General features: G+C 34.0%; 3 protein-coding genes across 4 annotated transcripts; all 3 read left to right on the top strand.

Annotated features, from left to right (window-relative positions):
- The first annotated feature begins 1007 nt into the window (after positions 1 to 1007).
- Positions 1008 to 9063, top strand: LOC110725266 (probable magnesium transporter NIPA4). 2 transcript variants are annotated; one of them, XM_021904751.1, is made up of 10 exons: positions 1497 to 1674; positions 2548 to 2613; positions 4348 to 4404; positions 5084 to 5174; positions 5269 to 5429; positions 5597 to 5724; positions 5851 to 5988; positions 7104 to 7196; positions 8368 to 8473; positions 8559 to 9063. In XM_021904751.1, the coding sequence occupies exons 3-10, from the start codon at positions 4395 to 4397 to the stop codon at positions 8660 to 8662; spliced, it is 831 nt and encodes a 276-aa protein (XP_021760443.1). In that variant the 5' UTR covers positions 1497 to 1674; positions 2548 to 2613; positions 4348 to 4394; the 3' UTR covers positions 8663 to 9063. The 2 variants fall into 2 exon arrangements, with proteins under 2 accessions (XP_021760442.1, XP_021760443.1); XM_021904750.1 differs by lacking the exon at positions 2548 to 2613 and having other exon boundaries at positions 1008 to 1674.
- A 1384-nt stretch (positions 9064 to 10447) lies between these two features.
- Positions 10448 to 10972, top strand: LOC110725093. Its single transcript, XM_021904562.1, has one exon. The coding sequence runs from the start codon at positions 10448 to 10450 to the stop codon at positions 10970 to 10972; it is 525 nt and encodes a 174-aa protein (XP_021760254.1).
- A 4617-nt stretch (positions 10973 to 15589) lies between these two features.
- Positions 15590 to 19844, top strand: LOC110725264 (histidinol-phosphate aminotransferase, chloroplastic-like). The gene is made up of 10 exons (XM_021904749.1): positions 15590 to 15805; positions 15958 to 16198; positions 16483 to 16566; positions 16685 to 16839; positions 16926 to 17023; positions 17252 to 17360; positions 18128 to 18285; positions 18635 to 18777; positions 18884 to 19024; positions 19551 to 19844. Exons 2-10 carry the CDS (start codon positions 15968 to 15970, stop codon positions 19680 to 19682), a joined length of 1251 nt encoding a protein of 416 aa, XP_021760441.1. The 5' UTR covers positions 15590 to 15805; positions 15958 to 15967; the 3' UTR covers positions 19683 to 19844.
- Positions 19845 to 19907: the final 63 nt, after the last annotated feature.

Raw genomic sequence — 19907 nt, 5'->3', positions numbered from 1 at the left:
CATAAATCCTTCCATATATCAACAGCAGCACCATATCCCACAACCTTTTCTAATGCCTTTTGAGAGAACATCACACGCACCTAGGATCGACCTCCATGTATAGCTCGAGTTAGATGTAATTTTGGCATCCATAAAGGAAGTTTTAGGGAAATATTTGCCTTTAAGGACCTTCGCCATTAAGGAATCCTCCTTTGTAAGAATACGCCACGCTTGCTTAGCAAGGAGAGCTTGGTTAAAAACTTTCATGTTACGGAAACCAAGACCTCCTTGCTTTTTAGGAATGTACAGCTTATCCCATATTCCCATGCCACCCAAGTCATTTTTCTCTCCTCCTTTTTCTGGCCCCAAAAGAAATTGCGGCATAATTTTTCAACCTCATTCAAAATACCACTCGGAATGGAGAAGCATTGCATCGCATAAGTAGGAATTGCTTGAGCTATTGACTTGAACAATAATTCCCGGCCTACTTGAGACAAGTACTTTTCTTTCCACCCTTTCAATTTTTTTTCCAAATTCGATCCTGAATATTTTGGAACACTTGTTTCCTAAAATTACCAATGTAAGTTGGGAGCCCCAAGAATTTGTCATGACCCTTGACGACCTTAAAAGATAACTTCATCTGAAGAATATTTTTCCATTATTGCTCAATGTTTCGGCTAAAGGATACCTCTGACTTGTTAATATTCAGTTTCTGACTCGAAGCAATTTCGTAGGTAGAAAGAATTCCGAGCACATTTTCCACCCTCTCTTCATTAGCTCTGACAAACAATAAACTATCATCTTGCCTAAGCCTCCTACTCGGCTTAAAAGATCTCAAAGGTTGCCCATTCACTAACACATCAAAAGAAGTCGTACTAACACATTTCATGATTATACCCACAAAGTTTTCCGGTAAGCCCAATTTCTAGTCGAATTTATTTTAAATTTGAGTTGTGCTAAATTATTGCATCCAAGCAAATTTGAATTTGATTTTTTTTTTTTCGGGTTGGGTCGGTTTTTGACACATTTGCCCCTACGCTTAACACCCTGATCCTCATTCTTCTCAAATGACAGACTGAAAAAAGAGAAAAGAAAAGAAAAAATAAAAATCGAAAAGAAGAAAAAAGTGAGAAAACATCCTTTAACCCATCGTCTCTTTGTGTCTTTCTGTAGGTCTTTCTCTTTCTTCTTCTTCTGTAATTCTGCAATCAATGTCGGTTCCTTTCACTTAGATTCCCCTTTAACCAAAATCCCTACTTCCCTAATTCTCAACCTTCCCAGAGATTCCACCATTCCTTCCATCTTTCAGTTTCTGCGATTTCAGACATTGCCGTTTAGCTTCTTCAAAAAAGAGTAGAACATTTTGGGGGTTGAAGAAGATTAAACTCGAATACAATACTGTTTTTCTGAAACTGGGGTTTTTATTGCTTATTGCTGGATTGAATAATTGAATTCATCAACCACTTTTTTATACTGTATCAATTGTAGTTTGTGTATTTTGGAGAGAGAAATCAGGGTTTTGAAGAACTAGAGCAATGCAAGAATCAGGGGAAACTTCTGGAACTTATAATGGGATGTCTTCTGATAATATTAAAGGATTGGTTTTGGCTTTATCATCCAGTTTTTTTATTGGGGCTAGTTTTATTGTCAAGAAGAAAGGGTTGAAGAAAGCCGGATCTAGTGGCGTTAGAGCAGGTATTGAACCTAATTTCTGCAATTTGGTAATTAACACATCAACTTTAATTGTATATACTAATTTTGATTTGTATTTAATACATTTAATTTGCTCATATTTCCCCCATTTTCTGCAATGGTATGCTATTTTGAATTAGGGTTTTGATTTTACTGCCTATGATTTTAGGAATAATTTGTGGCATTTTGGATTTTATCGGATTCTGAGGTTTCTGGGTATTTCTTTGCTTTTCTGGGTTTTAGAACTGCTAAAGTTAGGATATGATTGTTCATGGGTTAGGGTGAGGTTGTGAGTTGAACCTCCTTAGACCTTGATGACGTGGAATCGGTGTCGGGTTGTTGTAGTGATAATGAGCATTATGATGTTGGAAGAATGATAAACTCAGTCTTCCTGTGATAAATGCTATATTATGTAATAAAATGCCATATCAGGTAAAAAGAGTGCATTTATTTCTGAAATATATTTGGTTTGTAGCTCTGAATTAGTATGGCTTGTTGGGATTTATTTAAGGTGAAAAGTTTATTAATGGTAGTCAAGTGACCTTTACAAGAGCTATCACTGTTTTAGAAACTCTGATATTCTTTGGGGATTACCTGAAATAAAGATTTCTTTTTGCAACGGAAATCATATGAAGTCCATTATATTGATTGTGGTGCTTAGTTCAACTCGTCTATTTGCAAACTTCACTATTAGGTCTATTAGCTATTACACCTTGTTTGGTTGGGTACAAGTGTATTAGGCTACAAGCTAGCTTGAGAATTTCAACATCATCAGAAATAAATCAAGCTCCACTAACCTTTCAATTTTTGTGCACTAGAAAGCTTTTTATGTAACTTACTTCCCACACGAGTCATGATAAGTTGCTTTTTACTTAGGAGGGCTGCATTAGTGGAACTTTCAGTGCTCTTTTTCATGCTAAATGTGCTGGTTCCCATAAACAGGTAACACTTGTGTGACTGAATGAGGCTAATTTTTTTCATTTTGCAATTACGTCAGAAGTTTAGTGGAATTCGATTGTAGCAAGTGAAGGAAATCGATTTCTACAGAGTTCTGACTGGTAGTATTTGATCGTTTTGAAACAAATTTTCAGTATCTATTGTTCTTGTCCTTTTTTTATGCACCTATTACAAATATATTATTTTTAACATCTGGAAGAGTGGGACCATGGAGGGGTTAACGAGGCATAGGGAGAACGAAAATGACTTGGTTGGAAGGAGTTAGGAAGGATATGAAGTATATGGATTTGCATGAGGATGAGGCATTGGATTGTAAGGGATGGAGAAGGAAGATTTTTGTCGATGACTACACGGAATAATCACTTTTGGTTCATGTAGCCGACCCCACTTATGAGATTAAGGCTTTGATTGATTGAAGATGATGCCAGTCTAAAATTACTGAATGAAGGCCATGGCTGAAAAGCTTGTACTTCTCTGATTGTTTAAATGCTACTCCCTCCGTCCCCTAATACAAAGCCTCTTTTGGTTTTTGCGCAGGAATTAAGAAAGTTGTAAATTCTTTAAAACTAATGATTAAAAGTATATTTGTGCATGTGGGGTTAGAGAGAGATAGAGAGAAAGAAAAAGTAGTTGGGAATAACTAAAGAGATAGAGGGAGAAAGTGTTGGAAATTGATGTTAAAAGTACAAAAAAGTAAAGGAAAAAAGATGACAAGTCATCAAAAAGAGGGTAATATTGTCAAAAAATACAACCTTTAAATAGAAAGAGGCATTGTATTTTGGTTTACCCAAAAAGGAAATGAGGCTTTGTATTAGGGGAGGGAGGGAGTACTTTTTATGGATTTAATCTTTTACTTCTCAAGGATCGATCATGAGGACTCTTTTATACTTGTATAGGATATAATTATTTCAATTTTTTTTTTTTTTTTTTGTTTGGGGGGGGGGGGGGGTGGGGGTGGGGGGTGACTGGGCACCGATGTGCATTTCAAAAATGGATGTTATTAAAGTAATTTAATTCTTCCTTTTGACCAAGATGATGCATACTTACATATGATTCTAGAAAAACTAGGTCCTTGAAACTAGACCCAAAATGTAGAACTTTCTGGTTCGTTGAATTTTATATCTACACTCATATCTGAACCTTTTGCTCAAGATGGAGCTGGTAAAGTCTCAGTGATTTCTCTTAACCCTTTGGTTATCTTTTAGGTGTTGGACTTGCTACTTTGTATTTATTTAATGTGCAAAGCTCTAATTGTTGTGCTACCTTTTTCTGGTAATGTGGAAGTATAACTCTTCACACATTGTAGAGTGTAAGACATTGGAATACTTTTAAATGGGCCCAAACAGTGACAGAACTCCCTAAAAAAACTAAACTTAATTCTCTAACCTAAGATTATGCCTAATATGAACCTTTTGCCTGAATAGCTTATTGCACCGGAGGAGTGGTTCTTGTTAATGGTGAGTTGGTAAGATATGCACTGCTGTTCTTGGGAATTCTGTAGGCATTTGACAAACTTGATCAAATTTCTACTTTTATTCTGATGATAGACTGATAGACACGTTACCATCGTTTGTATGTGTGTGTTACCATTGTGAGATGCTACTGCTGGTCTTAACAATCAGAATAACTGGCCAATGTTAAATCTATATTTCATTATGTCCATGTTAGTTGATATTTGCAATATTTATTGATGATATTGTTTCTTTTCTATTGTTAAAGGTAGTGGAGGCTACTCATACTTATATGAGCCACTTTGGTGGACTGGCATGTTAACTAGTAAGTTCTTTACCCTTTTGTATCATGTTTATTTTTTATGTTACTATTATCTACAATTATGAATCTTGTGATGTGCCTTCCCTCTTATTTTTCCTGTTCCCACCTTTCATTTTTCCAATCCCCTCTGCACACAATGAAAGATTATATATTTGAAATAAAAAATATTGTTTATGTAAATGTTAGAATGTTAAAGTTTTTGGTTCTTACTGCCTTAGCTTATTATTGATATATTCATGTTCAACTATCCTGCAATTTTATGTACTCCACTTGCAAGTCTAATATTTTTTTTTTTCTTTTTCACTAGTAAAAGATGAAGACTTTAAGTAGCCTGTTTTTGTATCAGAATAGTCCATTCTTGCTTTCTTGGGGTTCTAGTCCTGTATCCTATTTGAACATTTCTCTGCAAGAATTTCCTGTTAACTTATTGAATGTCTAGATTTAGTGATCAAGAAGGGTGATATCTTCATTTTTTGCCAAGATGGGTTGTTTGTTTTTGCCAATTTTTCACATAGATGAGATGTTCTTATATGATTATTTTTCTTCACCCAAGTCATTTTATTTATTTCACACATTTACTTTCTTGTACTTCTTGTGGTCAGCACATTTGAGGACTTGCATTTGTAATTGTTTATCAAGGCCTTGCTTTTTAAGATATCTGATGTAAATGACTTTGCTGCAGTGGTTGTTGGGGAAATTGCTAATTTTGCAGCCTACGCTTTTGCACCAGCTATTTTGGTGACTCCACTTGGTGCAGTCAGTATCATCATAAGGTAAGTAGTTGGCTTTTATGTGTTTTTCAGGCTCAATATTCAGGTATATGTTGATTTTTGTTTATTGAAGTGTTTGCTTATGTGATTGCTTTAGTGCTACCCTTGCACATATTATTTTGAGAGAGAGGCTTCACATATTCGGGATACTTGGCTGTATACTATGTGTTGTGGGCTCAATAACGATTGTTTTGCATGCACCACAAGAGCGCCAAATTCAGTCTGTTGCAGAAGTATGGGATCTAGCCACAGAGCCAGGTTTTATTCTGTTACCATCTAGATTTTCTATCAGTCTGATAATGTTATAAAACATAAACTAGCAAAGCATATCTGAAGACCTTAGTTACACACTTATATATATGTTCTTGTGTGCTGGCTCTAGAGATTCTGCCATACTCAAATATTACTCTCATCCCTTTTTGCAGGTTTCCTTGCATATGCAGTTCTGGTGCTATTAGTAGTTTTTTTCCTCATGGTAAACTATGTCCCACAATATGGGCAGACTCATGTGATGGTCTACATTGGAATTTGTTCACTTGTGGGGTCTTTGTCGGTATGTGGGTAGCATTCTTCTATTTCTTTTTTTAGCAACGTTTATACGGTGATATTATTTTGTAATAGCTTTTTAGTTTATTTTTTAACAACGATTTGTGACAAATATTTACTTTTTTTACAACAGGTCATGGGTGTTAAAGCACTTGGAATTGCTCTGAAGTTGACATTCTCAGGAATGAATCAATTGGCATACCCCCAAACATGGGTATTTGCATTTGTTGTGGTATCTTGTATTATAACGCAAATGAATTATTTAAACAAGGTAACCTTTTTATGCTACATTTGTGAATGATGTATAATTGGTGATAGATGCAAAAGAATCTTAGCTTCTTGAAGTATCTTTGGACCTTGATTGATTGGTACTCTAACACGTCTTTTGTGGCCTGGTTTGTTATGAAGCAAAGAAATTAGTGGGTTGCAAACCTTGAAATGTGACTGGCACTTTTTTTTTTCTTCCGCCATCCTCAATTCCTCATGACATGCTCCTACTTTTCCTTTTTTTTTTGGATGTATGCTTCCATTTTTTTTTTTTTTTTTTAAAATGACTATAATACCTGCATATCCATAACTTGGTATTGCAAATGAGAAAGTACAACGTGACAAGGAAATTAGGTATGCATTGTTTTAATTTGTAGTTGATATTGATGGTTGCATACTTTTAACCTCCTTTAATTTTCTTCAACAAAGATTTGTGCAACTTTTGGTAAGTTGCATGGTTTACGTTGAATCACTTGCAGGCCCTCGTGGTGGATAACCTCTCTTAGGTCCCCCTCCCTAAGTATCCTTATTTGCATTCCATTTGACTTGATTCCTCAATGTTGAACCAGTGCTCCTTGAATTTCGTTGAACTAGTACTTTGATCTGTCCATGCTATTTGCCATATTAGTTATCCTATCTAAGTTTATTTGGAAATGATTATCAGAGCTTAATGCCTACATGTTAATACATTAACTTTGGGAATCTATGAAAAACCTTTGAATTCCTTGTTCAGTTGGGTATGGGTTAATGTCTATGGTCTTATCATTAGCTAGACAAGATTTACATGTTAGTCCTTGTTTCTTAGCCTTTTGGACATTTTGAGATGATTGTGTTTTATCCCTGTTAAGATTATGTACTGTTGTTGAACATAAAAGATATCCCTCTTGGTCAGTTTTTCTTTTTCTCCTCAAATGTATTTACACTGTAAAATTGATGTGTCACTCCATGTTATATTGACACTCCATGTCGCATTTTTATCTATGATTTGGTGCTCATGACGCTGTAGTTTGTGTCTTTGTGATTGTATATAGAGTATGACATTGTTATCATTTATATATGTTTTTCATCTATTCTGTGACTGGACTGGAAGATGATTATGAGTTTGTCTTCCATGTGCAGGCACTTGATACTTTCAACACGGCTGTTGTGTCACCTATATACTATGTGATGTTCACGACTTTTACCATTGTGGCTAGTGTTATTATGTTTAAGGTAACATATCTTGTTTGGTCTGAATTCTGAAGCTATGCTTGGAGGGGAAAGAAACATATTAAATGGTTGTGATTTAGCATTGATCTCCTTCTATAGATGTATTTATAAATAGTAATTAGCAAGCTAAGAACTTAAAAATTATAATGAAGTGCAGCAGCTTGCAAAGATGGCACAAGCAGCCTTTCCATGTTGTTGAATTACGTAACTTGATCCCGTAATGTAGCCGCATTAAAAAAAAAAAAATGTGTCTAAATCTCTGTGCTCGAGCGCGGGCCATTTTCCCGACAGTTCTATCAATTTGAGTTGTTTAAGTGTGATTTGCATCAAGAATCCCTGTGTGCTTGTTATATGGGTTAATTTGTATGTATGTTCTTGGGAAAATTTGGTAACTAGCGGTGCACACGTTCTCTAGGGTATATTGTATTCCCCTGGATATTAGCAAGATTTATTGGTAGTAAGATCCAAACAAACTAACTCTTTTATAGCTACACAATTAATTTTGCCACAGTTCCCATTGACCACCCCAGTCTTTTTCTTTTGTGTGTATCCCTTTGTGATGCTTGTATTGTGGTTGTGGATGGAGAGGTAGGAGCTGAATGAACTGTGGTCTTTCTGAGAGGGGATTTGGCATTGAAGTTGTTCATCGGTGCTAACTTGCTAAGTTGTCACTCTTCCTTCAAGTGGATGGGCTATAGTATTAAAATAGGGTTTGAAAAACTATATGATTTATTGAAAAACTATATTGTTTGGATATGAGGAAATGAAGAGAAAGGGAGAGGGACAAATCACCTTGTTTGGATGATGGATTGAGGGAAGGAAGGGGAGGGAGAAGAAGGGATTCATTTTCCCTCTTCTTTTAATACACTATCTTTTCAAAATTGGAGAGATTTGGAGGGAAAATGAAGCTCCACTTTTCCTCTCCCTTTCTTTCCCCTTCCCTTCCTCCTATCTCCTTCCCCTTCCTTTCCCTTGTAAATTGTTATCCAAACATAGTGTTTAGTGTTTAGATTTTCTACTTTGGGGGGCAATCACAGGTGGGTGCTATGATATATTAGCTAAGTGCTCAGTCCATTTCACCACTTTTTTGTTCTCTCTCGCAAGCACACGAACTTTAAATGTCTTAAGGATCTTTCTTATTGCCAGATTAAACTTGGATTTGGTTTTTATGCAGGATTGGGCTGGACAAAATGGCAGTCAAATTGTCACAGAGATGTGTGGATTTGTAACAATTCTGGCAGGAACTTTTCTTCTGCATAAAACGAAGGACATGACAGGCAGTACGTCCTTGTTCACTTGTTTTCATTGGGGTTTTTTTTTTAGTCTGTTATATCTAGTATTCTCTCATCTTCTCCCCCTCTTCAGGCCCATCATTTTCATTCCCACGAACTCCCAAGCACTCGAACATGGAGGAATTTGATCTTGAAGGTGCCCCTCTGGTGAACCTAGAATTAACTCATACATCATAACAAAGCATGTGGCTTCAAAATCTGCAAGTGCCCTATGGTTTATCATTAGAGTCGGGGCTCACGCGTATTTTAGTTCAAGTGACTGAGCTCCCATTCTTTCGGATTAAAAATATCGACTGTTCAGCCAAGCAGCACATAACCCAGGATTAAAATAGATCAAGCTGCTTAACTGCTTTGCTTCAATGCACATGTCTATGAGCTCTTGCCCTCCAACCAATTTGAAGAAATCTCATTCGGGCTTTGAGTGGTTGATGAAAGGATGATGAATGCTTTGTAGATAATTAAGATTGTTCAATACAACTTAATTTAGACTCGAGTTTGTTTCGAGGGGTGTATAAAGATACGTAGTCGGTGAATCATTACATTCATTGTTGTTGATCAATTTCCATGTTTAGTGTTTCTTAATCTTGTACTTCAGCCCCATTAACCAAGAAACTAAGTTTATAACTGTGATTTTCAAATTTTCCCATAATGTCTACATAAAACTCCCAAGATTCCAATGATGTCTCCTTTCAAATTGCCCCTGGGATATGCATTTCAAGCACGTCACTGTTATAAATCGCGCAAACTGAAGCTTCTTACTTTGGACAAAGCAGAATGGTGAAAGAGAAATCATGTGAACTTCCTAGTACATTAAAATGCAGGTATGACATTGATGGTTAGTAACTCCTCTTTCGATCATTTCACATAAACCTTGCTTTGGGTTATTATGTCGCTTTCGAGTGCAAAATATAAAGGGTGTGAATATCTCCACATATTTTCGATATGATGACGGACGCCTCCAAGTTCTACAGATGGCTGTAGCCTGTAGCACAGAAAATTCTAGATTTCTGATAGCTTTTAAAAACAAATCCACCACAAATATTCACATCAAGTGATAACTTTTATCAAACTTCATTTTATGGAATTTGATTTCTTCTTATAAAAAGCAAACTCATTTCACTATTCTTGTCTGTTCTGAACTTCTTCCATGTAATGAGTTTTGTCATTGTTGTATATCATGCAGGTTATATCATGATGCAGAAATGTATTTACTCTCGTAGTGTACATTTAAAAAGTAAAAAGAAAATGACGAGCAAAATAACCAGTTTTAGACGTTTTCCTCAAATTTTTTTTTTTTTTTTTTTTTTTTTTTTTTTTTTTTTTTTGTTTTCCTCAATTGATCTTTTACTGAAGTTAATGTTACGGAACGAAACTAATTTTTTATTATTCACTGAATTTTATATCATACTTGAATGAAATTATACTATTTAAATTCAAAAGAAGAGGGTCTAAACGTTACACGAAATTAAAAGACCAAACACCGACATCGTAATCATTACTCAATGAGTGTACGCCTGTACTACCACTAGCGAAGAAGATAATTAGTACAAACTTCAAAGATAAAAGAAGATATAAAGTCTATTGATTTTAGTTGCATTAGTATTGACTTGTAGACCTAATGGCAAGAAATTCTCCACTCTATAAAACTAGAAAGCATTGACATTTAGTCCAACCCAGAAAATTAAAACTATTTTTTTTTTTTTTTATAATTAAGTTGGTAAATGCTGTTGTGCAAAAGGTAAAACATGGACTTTAGAGTTGAGTTCTCTTTCTTGTGGAACCCTAATATGTGTTAGAACAAACAGCTATAACATTCACCAAGAATGCTAAATCATTTGAGTTTTCATAGCAGTTGAACTACTAAAACTTGTGCTTCTAAAATATCAAAACAAAACCAAACCCATTTCCTTAAAAACACACCATTTTTATTTACAAGAACTACTTGATCATCATCCAAAGCAAATGGAAATAGATGAGTTCACCTTCCCTACCACGAATCCGAACAACAGTCCAATCGATTCTCCTCCTTTATGGCGGCTTTCTCCTGCAGCCTCTCCTACACCTTCCTATGAAGAAGCAAGAAAAGAGCTCAAGTTGAACGCGAAAATAGCAGAAAATGGCAACTTTTATTCTAGGAAGAGTTGTTCATTTTTAGAAGGAAAGTGCTTGACTAAAAGATCAAAATTGGGTGGCAATAATTTTAATGATGATCAAGATCAAGAGAAGATGGACATGCTATGGGAGGATTTGAATTATGAGGAATTATTCAAAAATAAGCGCGATCCAAGGATGATTGAATTTCATGGTAATTATCCCAAGGGAAGTAATGAAATTGTGCAATTTGGTTGCGTTCCTACACCATTCAAGTTAGTAAGAACAAGTACTTTGAAGAATACTAAAAGTAAGAAACCAAGTATGTTGCTTTTAGTTAAGGTTCTTAAAAGGCTCTTTGTTCTTCAACAATCTACAAAGAAGAGGTCATATTGACTAATTCATCATGTAATTAGATTTTCTTGCAATTGATCTCACTATTATATATATATACATACATATAACTATACTTGATTGTATAATATATAGTTGGTTTGGTTTATATTAGCTAGTTTGATTCAATTTTTATACTGATAGGTATACTCTATATTATTTGTAGTTTAACTTATATTATGAGTTATAATAACCATACAATTGACATATTGTTATGGGTTACAGTATTACATCAATTTTTGTAAGTAAGATACTAATGCACATAAGATTTTTTTTTTTTAATTTATTTATTTTTAATTAAAGGAGATAAATATCAGAATTTTGCAATATATAATTATTTAATTTTGTTCTTTATGAATATATTGTGTGATTTGTTTCATAAATTCATCATGATTGAGTTCTAACATGCATATTGTATGTGGATACTTTTAAACAATCATACGTTATTTGATTTACACAATAAAGTAAGAGCAAGTGGTAGAATGGTTCAATTTTAAATTTACATCATAGTCAAACGCATGATAATTGATGAAGGGATGTTGCTATGATTTCATTTTAACGTTCATCTCATTGCTTCATTAATGTCATACTCATGATTGGAGGGGTGTTGTTATGATATCGTTGAAACTTTCATCTCATTGCTTCGTTGATTACTCATGATTAGAGGGGTACCATTATGATCTCATTAAGACGTTTTAGTCTACATTATTTTATTTTAGAAAATGTGGGTCTAAATGAGTTCAAGGACTAATAAAAACAATTTAAGTTCATTTCACAGTTAAAATAAGTTTGGTAGGAAAATCTTCTTTCAGTTTTAGAAAGGGCAAACTGTCAAATCTTTTGAGCACAATAAAAAAAATACATACAAACATATCGGAGTAGTTACTTTCTAGTTATCCTCCAAAGTATTTGATAGGTTTGAAAATTTTCACTGAATTATTCAAAATTTTCAAAACGATTGACGGGTCATCAGATTGGGTAATACAAGTCGGGTATTTATAAACACCTAGATGGAAAAGAATTGTAGCAAATAACCCCTTGATAATAATGTAACAAAGGAATTTAAGACAAGTTCGTTGATTCCAATGTGATCTTTCTAAGTTATTTTTGACATTTGCAAAATATTTTGTTCAAAACTTCTATTGTGAAGCAGTGATTAAATGGGCCCAACTTAATAAAAACATACGAAGTTGTATACTTATTCTCAAGGCTCCACCAATCTTCTATTGTGTTTTGTTCATTTCCGCGTGATGACCGCAATTGATGGAGGGACAGCGAAACAGTCTTCAAATTTGAAACAACTTGAACGCTACTATATTTTTCTCCTGATTTTAATTAAGTCTTCATAACTTCTAAGACTGGAATATGGAAAATTCATTTGTATTATTACTTTCAATTCTTAAACGGTACATGCTCTACAAACTTGTTATCCCAAAATTGGCCCAAAAAACTGGACTATAGTCTTAGTTTTGAACAATTTTCGACTTTTTTGAGCCCAGAAAGAAAAACTGTGGGTCCCCAAGACACCTTAGGATTATATTTGTGTGGCTAGAACCGTCCACTTTGCCTTTAAAATACTATTTTACTCGATTACAATTTACACCCCTTTTATTAAATAAAGGCCACCACGGGACTTTATATTACTGATTAGTGGTCATATATAGTTCCAAACATACTTATACGACTTCGATATGCATCCCTGACATTTTTCGATGCCAGGTCCCAAAATCTCTAAAGTTGGTCCAAAAGCATGAATTATAGCCTTTAGTTTAGGAGAATTTTGGACTTTTTCAGACCCGGAAAGAATTGTGGTCAAGGTTCTTCCCATGAATGCCACAACATCCCGGGAGGCCATTTGAATGGTTGGACCTATCCACTTTGCCTTTAAAAGGTCAATTTAGCCATTTAGGTACACGCCTCGCTTAATTAACTCAAGTTCGCCCGGGATTTTATGTGACCGCCTATTGATTATATAATAGTTTTAAAGAACATTATATGACCCCGAAATGCATCCCCTACAATTTTGAATTTTTTTTACACTGGATCCTAAAACCTCTGAAATTAATTCAAAAGCGTGCATTACAACTTCCAATTTTAGACGATTTTTGACATTTTTAGAACTGAAAAGGAAAGAGGTCAAGATGTATCCCGCAAACCCCACAACAGCTCGAGAGGTCATTTGAGTAGTTGGAACTTTCCAGTTTACTTATAGATAGTCAATCTAGTCATTTTCCTACAAACCTCCCTTAAATAACTTAGGCCATCACGAGTCCTTATATGATCTATTGTGGTCATATATGCTTTCAAACAACAAAATATGACCTTAGGATGCGTCCCCTTTGATTTCATGAGTTTTCAACACCAGGTCTCGAAACCTTCAAAATTGGTCCGATTTGTGTATTATATAGACTTTAAATTTGGATTTTGGAGAACAATTTTTGACCTGGCAAGATTAAGGATGAGGTAGTTTCAAAACATCTCAAAAAGTATTGAAAATCCTAGCTACTTGGTGCCCGAAACCATCTCATTCAAGCTTTAGTTTTTACTAATATCGTGTATATTTGTTAGAGTTAAAACTAACTAATCTGACCGCAATCTGAAAAAAAACAATGTGATCCAAAAAAAAATTAAAAAAAATTACGTAATCATTTCTCATGAACGGATTTACGAAGTATTTTATATGAACTATTATCCGATATGATCCAAACCATACTTGAAGTTGGATCATGATATACATGAACATTATCTTTAAATTGTATCCTGAATTTCAATTGGGCCTCTTTAACAAACCCAATATGATTCTTTTCCTGCTTTTGGAATTCTTTGTTGGCCAGTTCTATTTCTTACTCCCCACTTTTTGGAAATGGCCTTTCCTTTGATCTCAAGGGGCAAGTGAATGAGTGATTATGGTATTTTATGGACTATGGAGTATTTAAATCAACGTATCATCATGCTACAGAAAATTATTCCACTTTTGAAAATTAGATTACATTGTATAGATTCAGATATTGATCTCGAATTTGTCGAAATACTTCATATAATGTTTACATATATATAGTTGTGATAACTTTTTTTTTTAAAGAAATAAAGTTATGATAGCTTTAATTGGATAATGCTTGCATCAAGACATGTAGTTATATACTTTATACATGCGAAGTAATAGTACTAATCAATGTCAAAAGTTTCTTTTGGCATTTCCCTTAACTCAAAACCAAGCTTGTTTAGTGGAACCGATGGAAATCCCCACCAAGTGATTTTGAGGTGACAAGTTCAAACCCCACCAAGCCACCAACTACATTTACTTGGGAGTAGGTTAATTCATATCTTTATGATGAATTCGTTAAATAAGCCCTAATCCACTATCATACAAAGTATGAAGTAATCTTTTGTATGTAAGGAAGACCTTATCAGGCCAGAACATCTCATAGGCGAGGACCGAGTTTGCTATACGGAAAGAAATATGTATTATTATTTTATATGATAAGTCGATAACATAAAATATGGAGTAATAACTGATAATCAAAATTGATCAATTTTTTATCTAAAAATACCTACACATTTTTTTTTCCTTTCTGACAAGACCTACACAAACTACCTCAATTTATATATTTGGTTTTTTTTAAAATAAAAACCCAAAAAAAAATAATAAAATAAACACCCTCATAACTATATACTAAAAGACACACCAGCAATGACACGTGTTATTTTCTGGTGTTTCCAAAAACAAAAAAAAAACAAAAAAAAAACCCTATTTAGGAAACAAATCTTATATATAAATAGAAGATTAAAAAGATTTAATGTATCATTCCACTATATATATTGATACCATAAGCTAAAGTTAAAAAAATGAAAATCAAATTCTTAACATAATTTGTGACATACATAGTGCTATACACTACTCTTACCATTTTTACAACAAGGATTATTTTTTTTAAAAATATTTTTGTATTTAAGTATGTTTGAAAAGCTTGCTCGGAAAGATATGAATTTTTTTCTAAGCCAGTTGATTATTGAGAAGAAAAATAAATACCGCGTAAGAGGGAATGGATTAATAGTGTGTAAAAAGTAAATTTATTTACGAATTGGATACATAGTTGTAAGATATTCATTTGGTTAAAAGAAGAAATGATATAAATTAGTTAGTGAAATATATATAAATATACATATAAAAGTATTTTAAATTATCTATTTTGCTAATAATAGACTATTTCATAATTAATTCATTTTACAAAGTAGTAACTTAAATAATTTTTTTTTAAATTAAATATAATGTTAATAATTATAGAGTAGTTATTGAAAATTACTGTGCATGGCACGGGACCTAACCTAGTAGTGACTAATTTTAGTAGCCAACTTGTTGACATAATGCATGATCTAGCAATTTATTAATGGGTATATTCAAGTTTCTCTCTAAGATAAATCTGTGAATATATCCCCTCTTACAACCTAATTATTTTCTTTTATTTTAAAAGTAAAATAATAAAGGGGCTTAAAAATCCATTCATAAGAAAATTGTGAGAGGAGATAAAGTGAAATTGTTAATCTGAGATTATCTAGACTCCCTCTTTACTAATGATCATTAATAATTGCATCTTTTCCGCCAAAGAAAAAAAAAAAAAAAAAAAAAAAAAAAAAAAAAAAAAAAAAAAAAAAACCTCGTTCAACAACTTGCGACGAGTATTCTGTTGTCACAATTCACAAAGATCAGGCCTTTTCAAGTGTTTGTTGTCTGAACTACAAGTCTACAACTACTCCGTCTTATTATTGGAATTCAATTTTGAGGGTTTAGGGTTTCATTTCGTCTACCTTCCTTCTCTTCTTACCACTCTACTCCAGGTACATGCTCTTTCTCTCTCCACTTGTTAGTTATTCATCATATTAAATTAAAGTAATCCATCTTTATTTCATGTGGGTTTTAATTACCTGTATCAAATCATTAATCAATCAAATTTCCGGAAAAAGAAAGCTAATTTAGAAATCATATGCAGGTATAATTTAATGGGTGTGATTGATTTTTGCAACACTTCTGTTTTCCTAATTAAATCAAGAAGTTTTGGTCAACCCAGTTGTGGATTTGAGGTGAATCATCAGAGAAGGATAATTTCTATGGCATCTACATTACCTGTTAAAGAAGTGAGTGAAAATGGCCAACCAAAGGTTACTGGGGATTCTTTTATCAGACCCCATCTCAGGAAATTATCTCCTTACCAACCCATTTTACCTTTTGAGGTAATAAAGTTCACTTATTTTTCTGTTTTTGATAGTTTCTTGAATTTGATGATATGTGATTTTCAATTGATTAGTAGATGATTATTAAATTAGAGCTGATTATGTTTGATTTTATGTATATATGTTGAGTTATATTGTAATTTGATTGGTATTGAGTAATGCAGTTTTCTTATGATTAGTATATTGTGCTAAGTTCCTGTCTTTGTTTCTAATGAGATTATTAATAATGTAGCTACATTTTTAATTAGGTTAATTGTGTAGTGACTTGATTGCATTGGTGATAGGTTTTATCTACACGGCTTGGTAGGAAGCCTGAGGATATTATTAAATTGGATGCAAATGAGAACCCATACGGTCCACCTCCGGAGGCAAGTTATCCTAAAATGAGTTTGACCTTTGCTGGTTGTCTGAATTGGGGTCTTTAAATTATACTTACCTGTTTATAGAAAAATTCCATTCCCTTGACAAGTTGAGATTGCTCTTTAGGTGTCTGAAGCTCTTGGGAACATGAAATTCCCGTACATATATCCTGATCCAGAAAGTCGAAGGCTGCGTGCTGCCCTTGCAGAAGACTCGGGCCTTGAATCTGAATACATTCTTGTAGGATGTGGTGCCGATGAGCTCATTGACCTAATCATGCGGTTAGAGATCATAACTCTGCCCCCTGCTTCTGATGCTATAGTTTCTGTGTATCTTATCATTTGTTCTGAATGATCATGTAGCTCAGTTGTGTGCTGGAACCTGGTGACAAAATTGTTGACTGTCCACCGACATTTACAATGTATGAATTTGATGCAAATGTGAATGGAGCTGTTGTCCTAAAGGGTAGGTGGAACGATCTTGCTCCATGATGCTGCACTTAAAGCTTTCTGCTCTTAACATCAACTATAAGTCCAATATAGAATTCTTTTTTTAGCCAGCAATTGTGTTCTTAGGCTTATCTTTTCTTTCTACTGATTTTGTTAGGGAGAAAGGAAGAGGGGGGGGGGGGGGGGGTGTTCCTGTAATTCAATATATGTTGATAGGCTTCTGAGTTTTACTTTTCCTCTACAGTTCCAAGGCATGCTGATTTTAGCTTGAATGTTGAAGAGATTGCGCGTACTGTTGAACTTGAGAAACCAAAATGCATATTTCTTACTTCCCCAAACAATCCAGATGGGAGGTAAGTGACAAGTAGGATATAAAATTATTTTGTTAATTTATTCCATTCAGTACAATTCTTTGAGCTCTTCTTTTGGACTTTTGACAATCCTAATTTCTACAGGTGCAAACTTTAGGTTCGTATTTTCTGTTTTATCAGTGTATTTTGGGGAGAATGCTTTTGGATAAGCTTTAGGGTGACAGGACACTAATATTTTGGTTGGGTGGAAGTGGACCTACCAAAATTCTAAACTTTAAAGTATTTGAATATAAAAAGCAAGAAATATGTGCTGTTAATTGATAAAACTCTGGCATGTTTTTGGAATTTTTTTTGTGGTCTAGTTTATGTCTAGTGTTACCATCTAGTATGGATTTAGAATTGTTGTTGATAACTGGTTCTCGATCAACATTGAATAGCTGCACTGGATGGGTATTATATTTAGTATATTACTGGATAACATATTATATTCTCAATTTATTAAGAAATGTAGGAAATAATTACTTTCTTAGTCAGCTAGATATGCTAAAGAGATAACTTGGTGAACTGATGTGCTTTGTCATATTGAAAGAGAGTTCATTGCATATTTTTTTAGTTTGTGGAGTGAGCTTGATGTGTAACGAGTTCCAAATCTTTGCTGATAAGTGGTCTATCGTTCTTGTTTGTACAACATGTTTTGTGTGCTATTACATGAATGCTCTTTCCGCTTTAAAAGTCTAACTTTTATCTTCATAACTTGACTTCAAGTGCAATTTACTGACTATATGCTTTTTTATACGCATTTCATGCAGTATAATCAATGATGAAGATCTGTTGAAGATCCTCAATCTCCCTGTACTGGTCATACTGGATGAAGCATATGTTGAGTTTGCAGGACTTGAATCTCGTATGAAATGGGTGAAACAATATGAGAATTTAATTGTTCTTCGGACCTTCAGCAAAAGGGCTGGTATGTTGTTGGTTAATGTTTTCTTTTTTTAAATTCTTGCAGAAGTTCACTCTCTTACAACACTCAAATTTTATCTTTACACCCCTTTTTTGGTTTTCACTTTGAATATTTTTCCCACTGTTTCACTCACTTTTATTTAAACAGTATTCTTGCTATGTTCCATTTTTAACGGACGGTTCCTTATGATGATTTATGTTAGCCAACCCCAAATCAATTTCGGACTAAGGCTTTGTTGTTGTGTTATTCTTGCAGAAGTTGTTGGAAACAAAAATAATGAAGCCCAATTTCATTAGTTTCCATTTTTAAAATGAACCTATAGTGTCTTATAAGTTATTCGATTCATCAACAGGTTTAGCTGGCCTTAGAGTGGGATATGGAGCATTCCCTTCTAGTATTATCGAGTATCTTTGGAGAGCAAAACAACCTTATAATGTATCTGTAGCTGCTGAGATAGCTGCTTGCGCTGCATTGCAAAATCCTACTTATCTAGAAGTAAATTATGTTGCTCTTTCTATTGTTTTCCTCAACTTTATCTCTATTTTATTAGTAGATCTCTTTGTGTTCCAGTCATTTTTGCTAATATTTAGTCTTCTGTCAGAATGTCAAAGAGGCTTTGGTCCAAGAACGCGAGAGGCTTTATAAGCTTTTGGAGGAAGTCCCGTTTCTTAGACCCTTCCCAAGCCACTCCAACTTTATTCTTTGTGAAGTTACCTCTGGAATGGATGCCAAGAAGCTCAAGGTACTATCACATTGCCCTTTTTTCTTATTTTTGGATACAGATGTAAAATGTGTTTGTAGCGTAATACTCACCAATCACCATATCTTGCTTTGTGATAGTAGTTACTCCGTCCGTTTCAAAAAATAGCCCACATTTCTATTCAATAATTGGCCACAATCTATATATATTTAACTTGGGCCTTATTACCCTCAATTCCATTAACAAAGCAACACATTAAAATTTAGAAAGCCTGGAGTTGCAAAAACATACACAGAATAATAGGATTCATAGTTGTGGTATTTAAATTCAATTCTTTGTAAATGACCTTCTATCCAATGATGCCTATAACTTAGACTATTTATCTGATCCTGAAACACATTAAAATTTAGAAAGCCTGGAGTTGCAAAAACATACACAGAATAATAGGATTCATAGTTGTGGTATTTAAATTCAATTCTTTGTAAATGACCTTCTATCCAATGATGCCTATAACTTAGACTATTTATCTGATCCTGAACGAATGTGTCTTGTCTTGTACCTTACACAGGAGGACCTTGCTAAGATGGGTGTTATGATCCGTCACTACAATAACAAGGAAATGCGGGGTTATGTTCGCGTATCTGTTGGAAAGCCTGAGCACACTGAGGCCTTAATGAAGTGTCTTAAACAATTCTTCTGATGTATAACCATCTTAGATTGGCAGTGGGGTGCAACATTCTTACCAACCTGATTTTGTTATTCCTCTGTAACAATTCTGATTCTTGTTTCAGTCAGAAACTGTTGTGATTATGAATTTTTTACTCTCGAAAGACATCTCAAATATTTAAATTGATCTCGTCTATCCTGCTGGTGTTCTTGTTCTTTTTTCTGTCAAATACGATATTTTTAAAATGAAAATATGCTT

Source organism: Chenopodium quinoa, unplaced genomic scaffold, assembly GCF_001683475.1.
Source record: "Chenopodium quinoa cultivar QQ74 unplaced genomic scaffold, ASM168347v1, whole genome shotgun sequence".
Lineage (NCBI taxonomy): Eukaryota > Viridiplantae > Streptophyta > Magnoliopsida > Caryophyllales > Amaranthaceae > Chenopodium > Chenopodium quinoa.
The sequence above is the reverse complement of the archived record's forward strand: the minus strand, read 5'-3'. Positions and strand labels throughout refer to the sequence as shown.

What these genes read in the sequence shown, in the direction of transcription:
- LOC110725266 (XM_021904750.1), top strand. Translation starts at nt 1,515, where the DNA reads ATGCAAGAATCAGGGGAAACTTCTGGAACTTATAATGGGATGTCTTCT. An exon ending in GCAGTCAGTATCATCATAAG is followed by an intron (nt 5,175 to 5,268) that starts GTAAGTAGTTGG and finishes TGATTGCTTTAG; the next exon opens with TGCTACCCTTGCACATATTA. An exon ending in GGATCTAGCCACAGAGCCAG is followed by an intron (nt 5,430 to 5,596) that starts GTTTTATTCTGT and finishes CCCTTTTTGCAG; the next exon opens with GTTTCCTTGCATATGCAGTT.
- LOC110725264 (XM_021904749.1), top strand. Translation starts at nt 15,968, where the DNA reads ATGGGTGTGATTGATTTTTGCAACACTTCTGTTTTCCTAATTAAATCA. An exon ending in AACCCATTTTACCTTTTGAG is followed by an intron (nt 16,199 to 16,482) that starts GTAATAAAGTTC and finishes CATTGGTGATAG; the next exon opens with GTTTTATCTACACGGCTTGG. An exon ending in GACCTTCAGCAAAAGGGCTG is followed by an intron (nt 18,286 to 18,634) that starts GTATGTTGTTGG and finishes ATTCATCAACAG; the next exon opens with GTTTAGCTGGCCTTAGAGTG.
- LOC110725093 (XM_021904562.1), top strand. Translation starts at nt 10,448, where the DNA reads ATGGAAATAGATGAGTTCACCTTCCCTACCACGAATCCGAACAACAGT.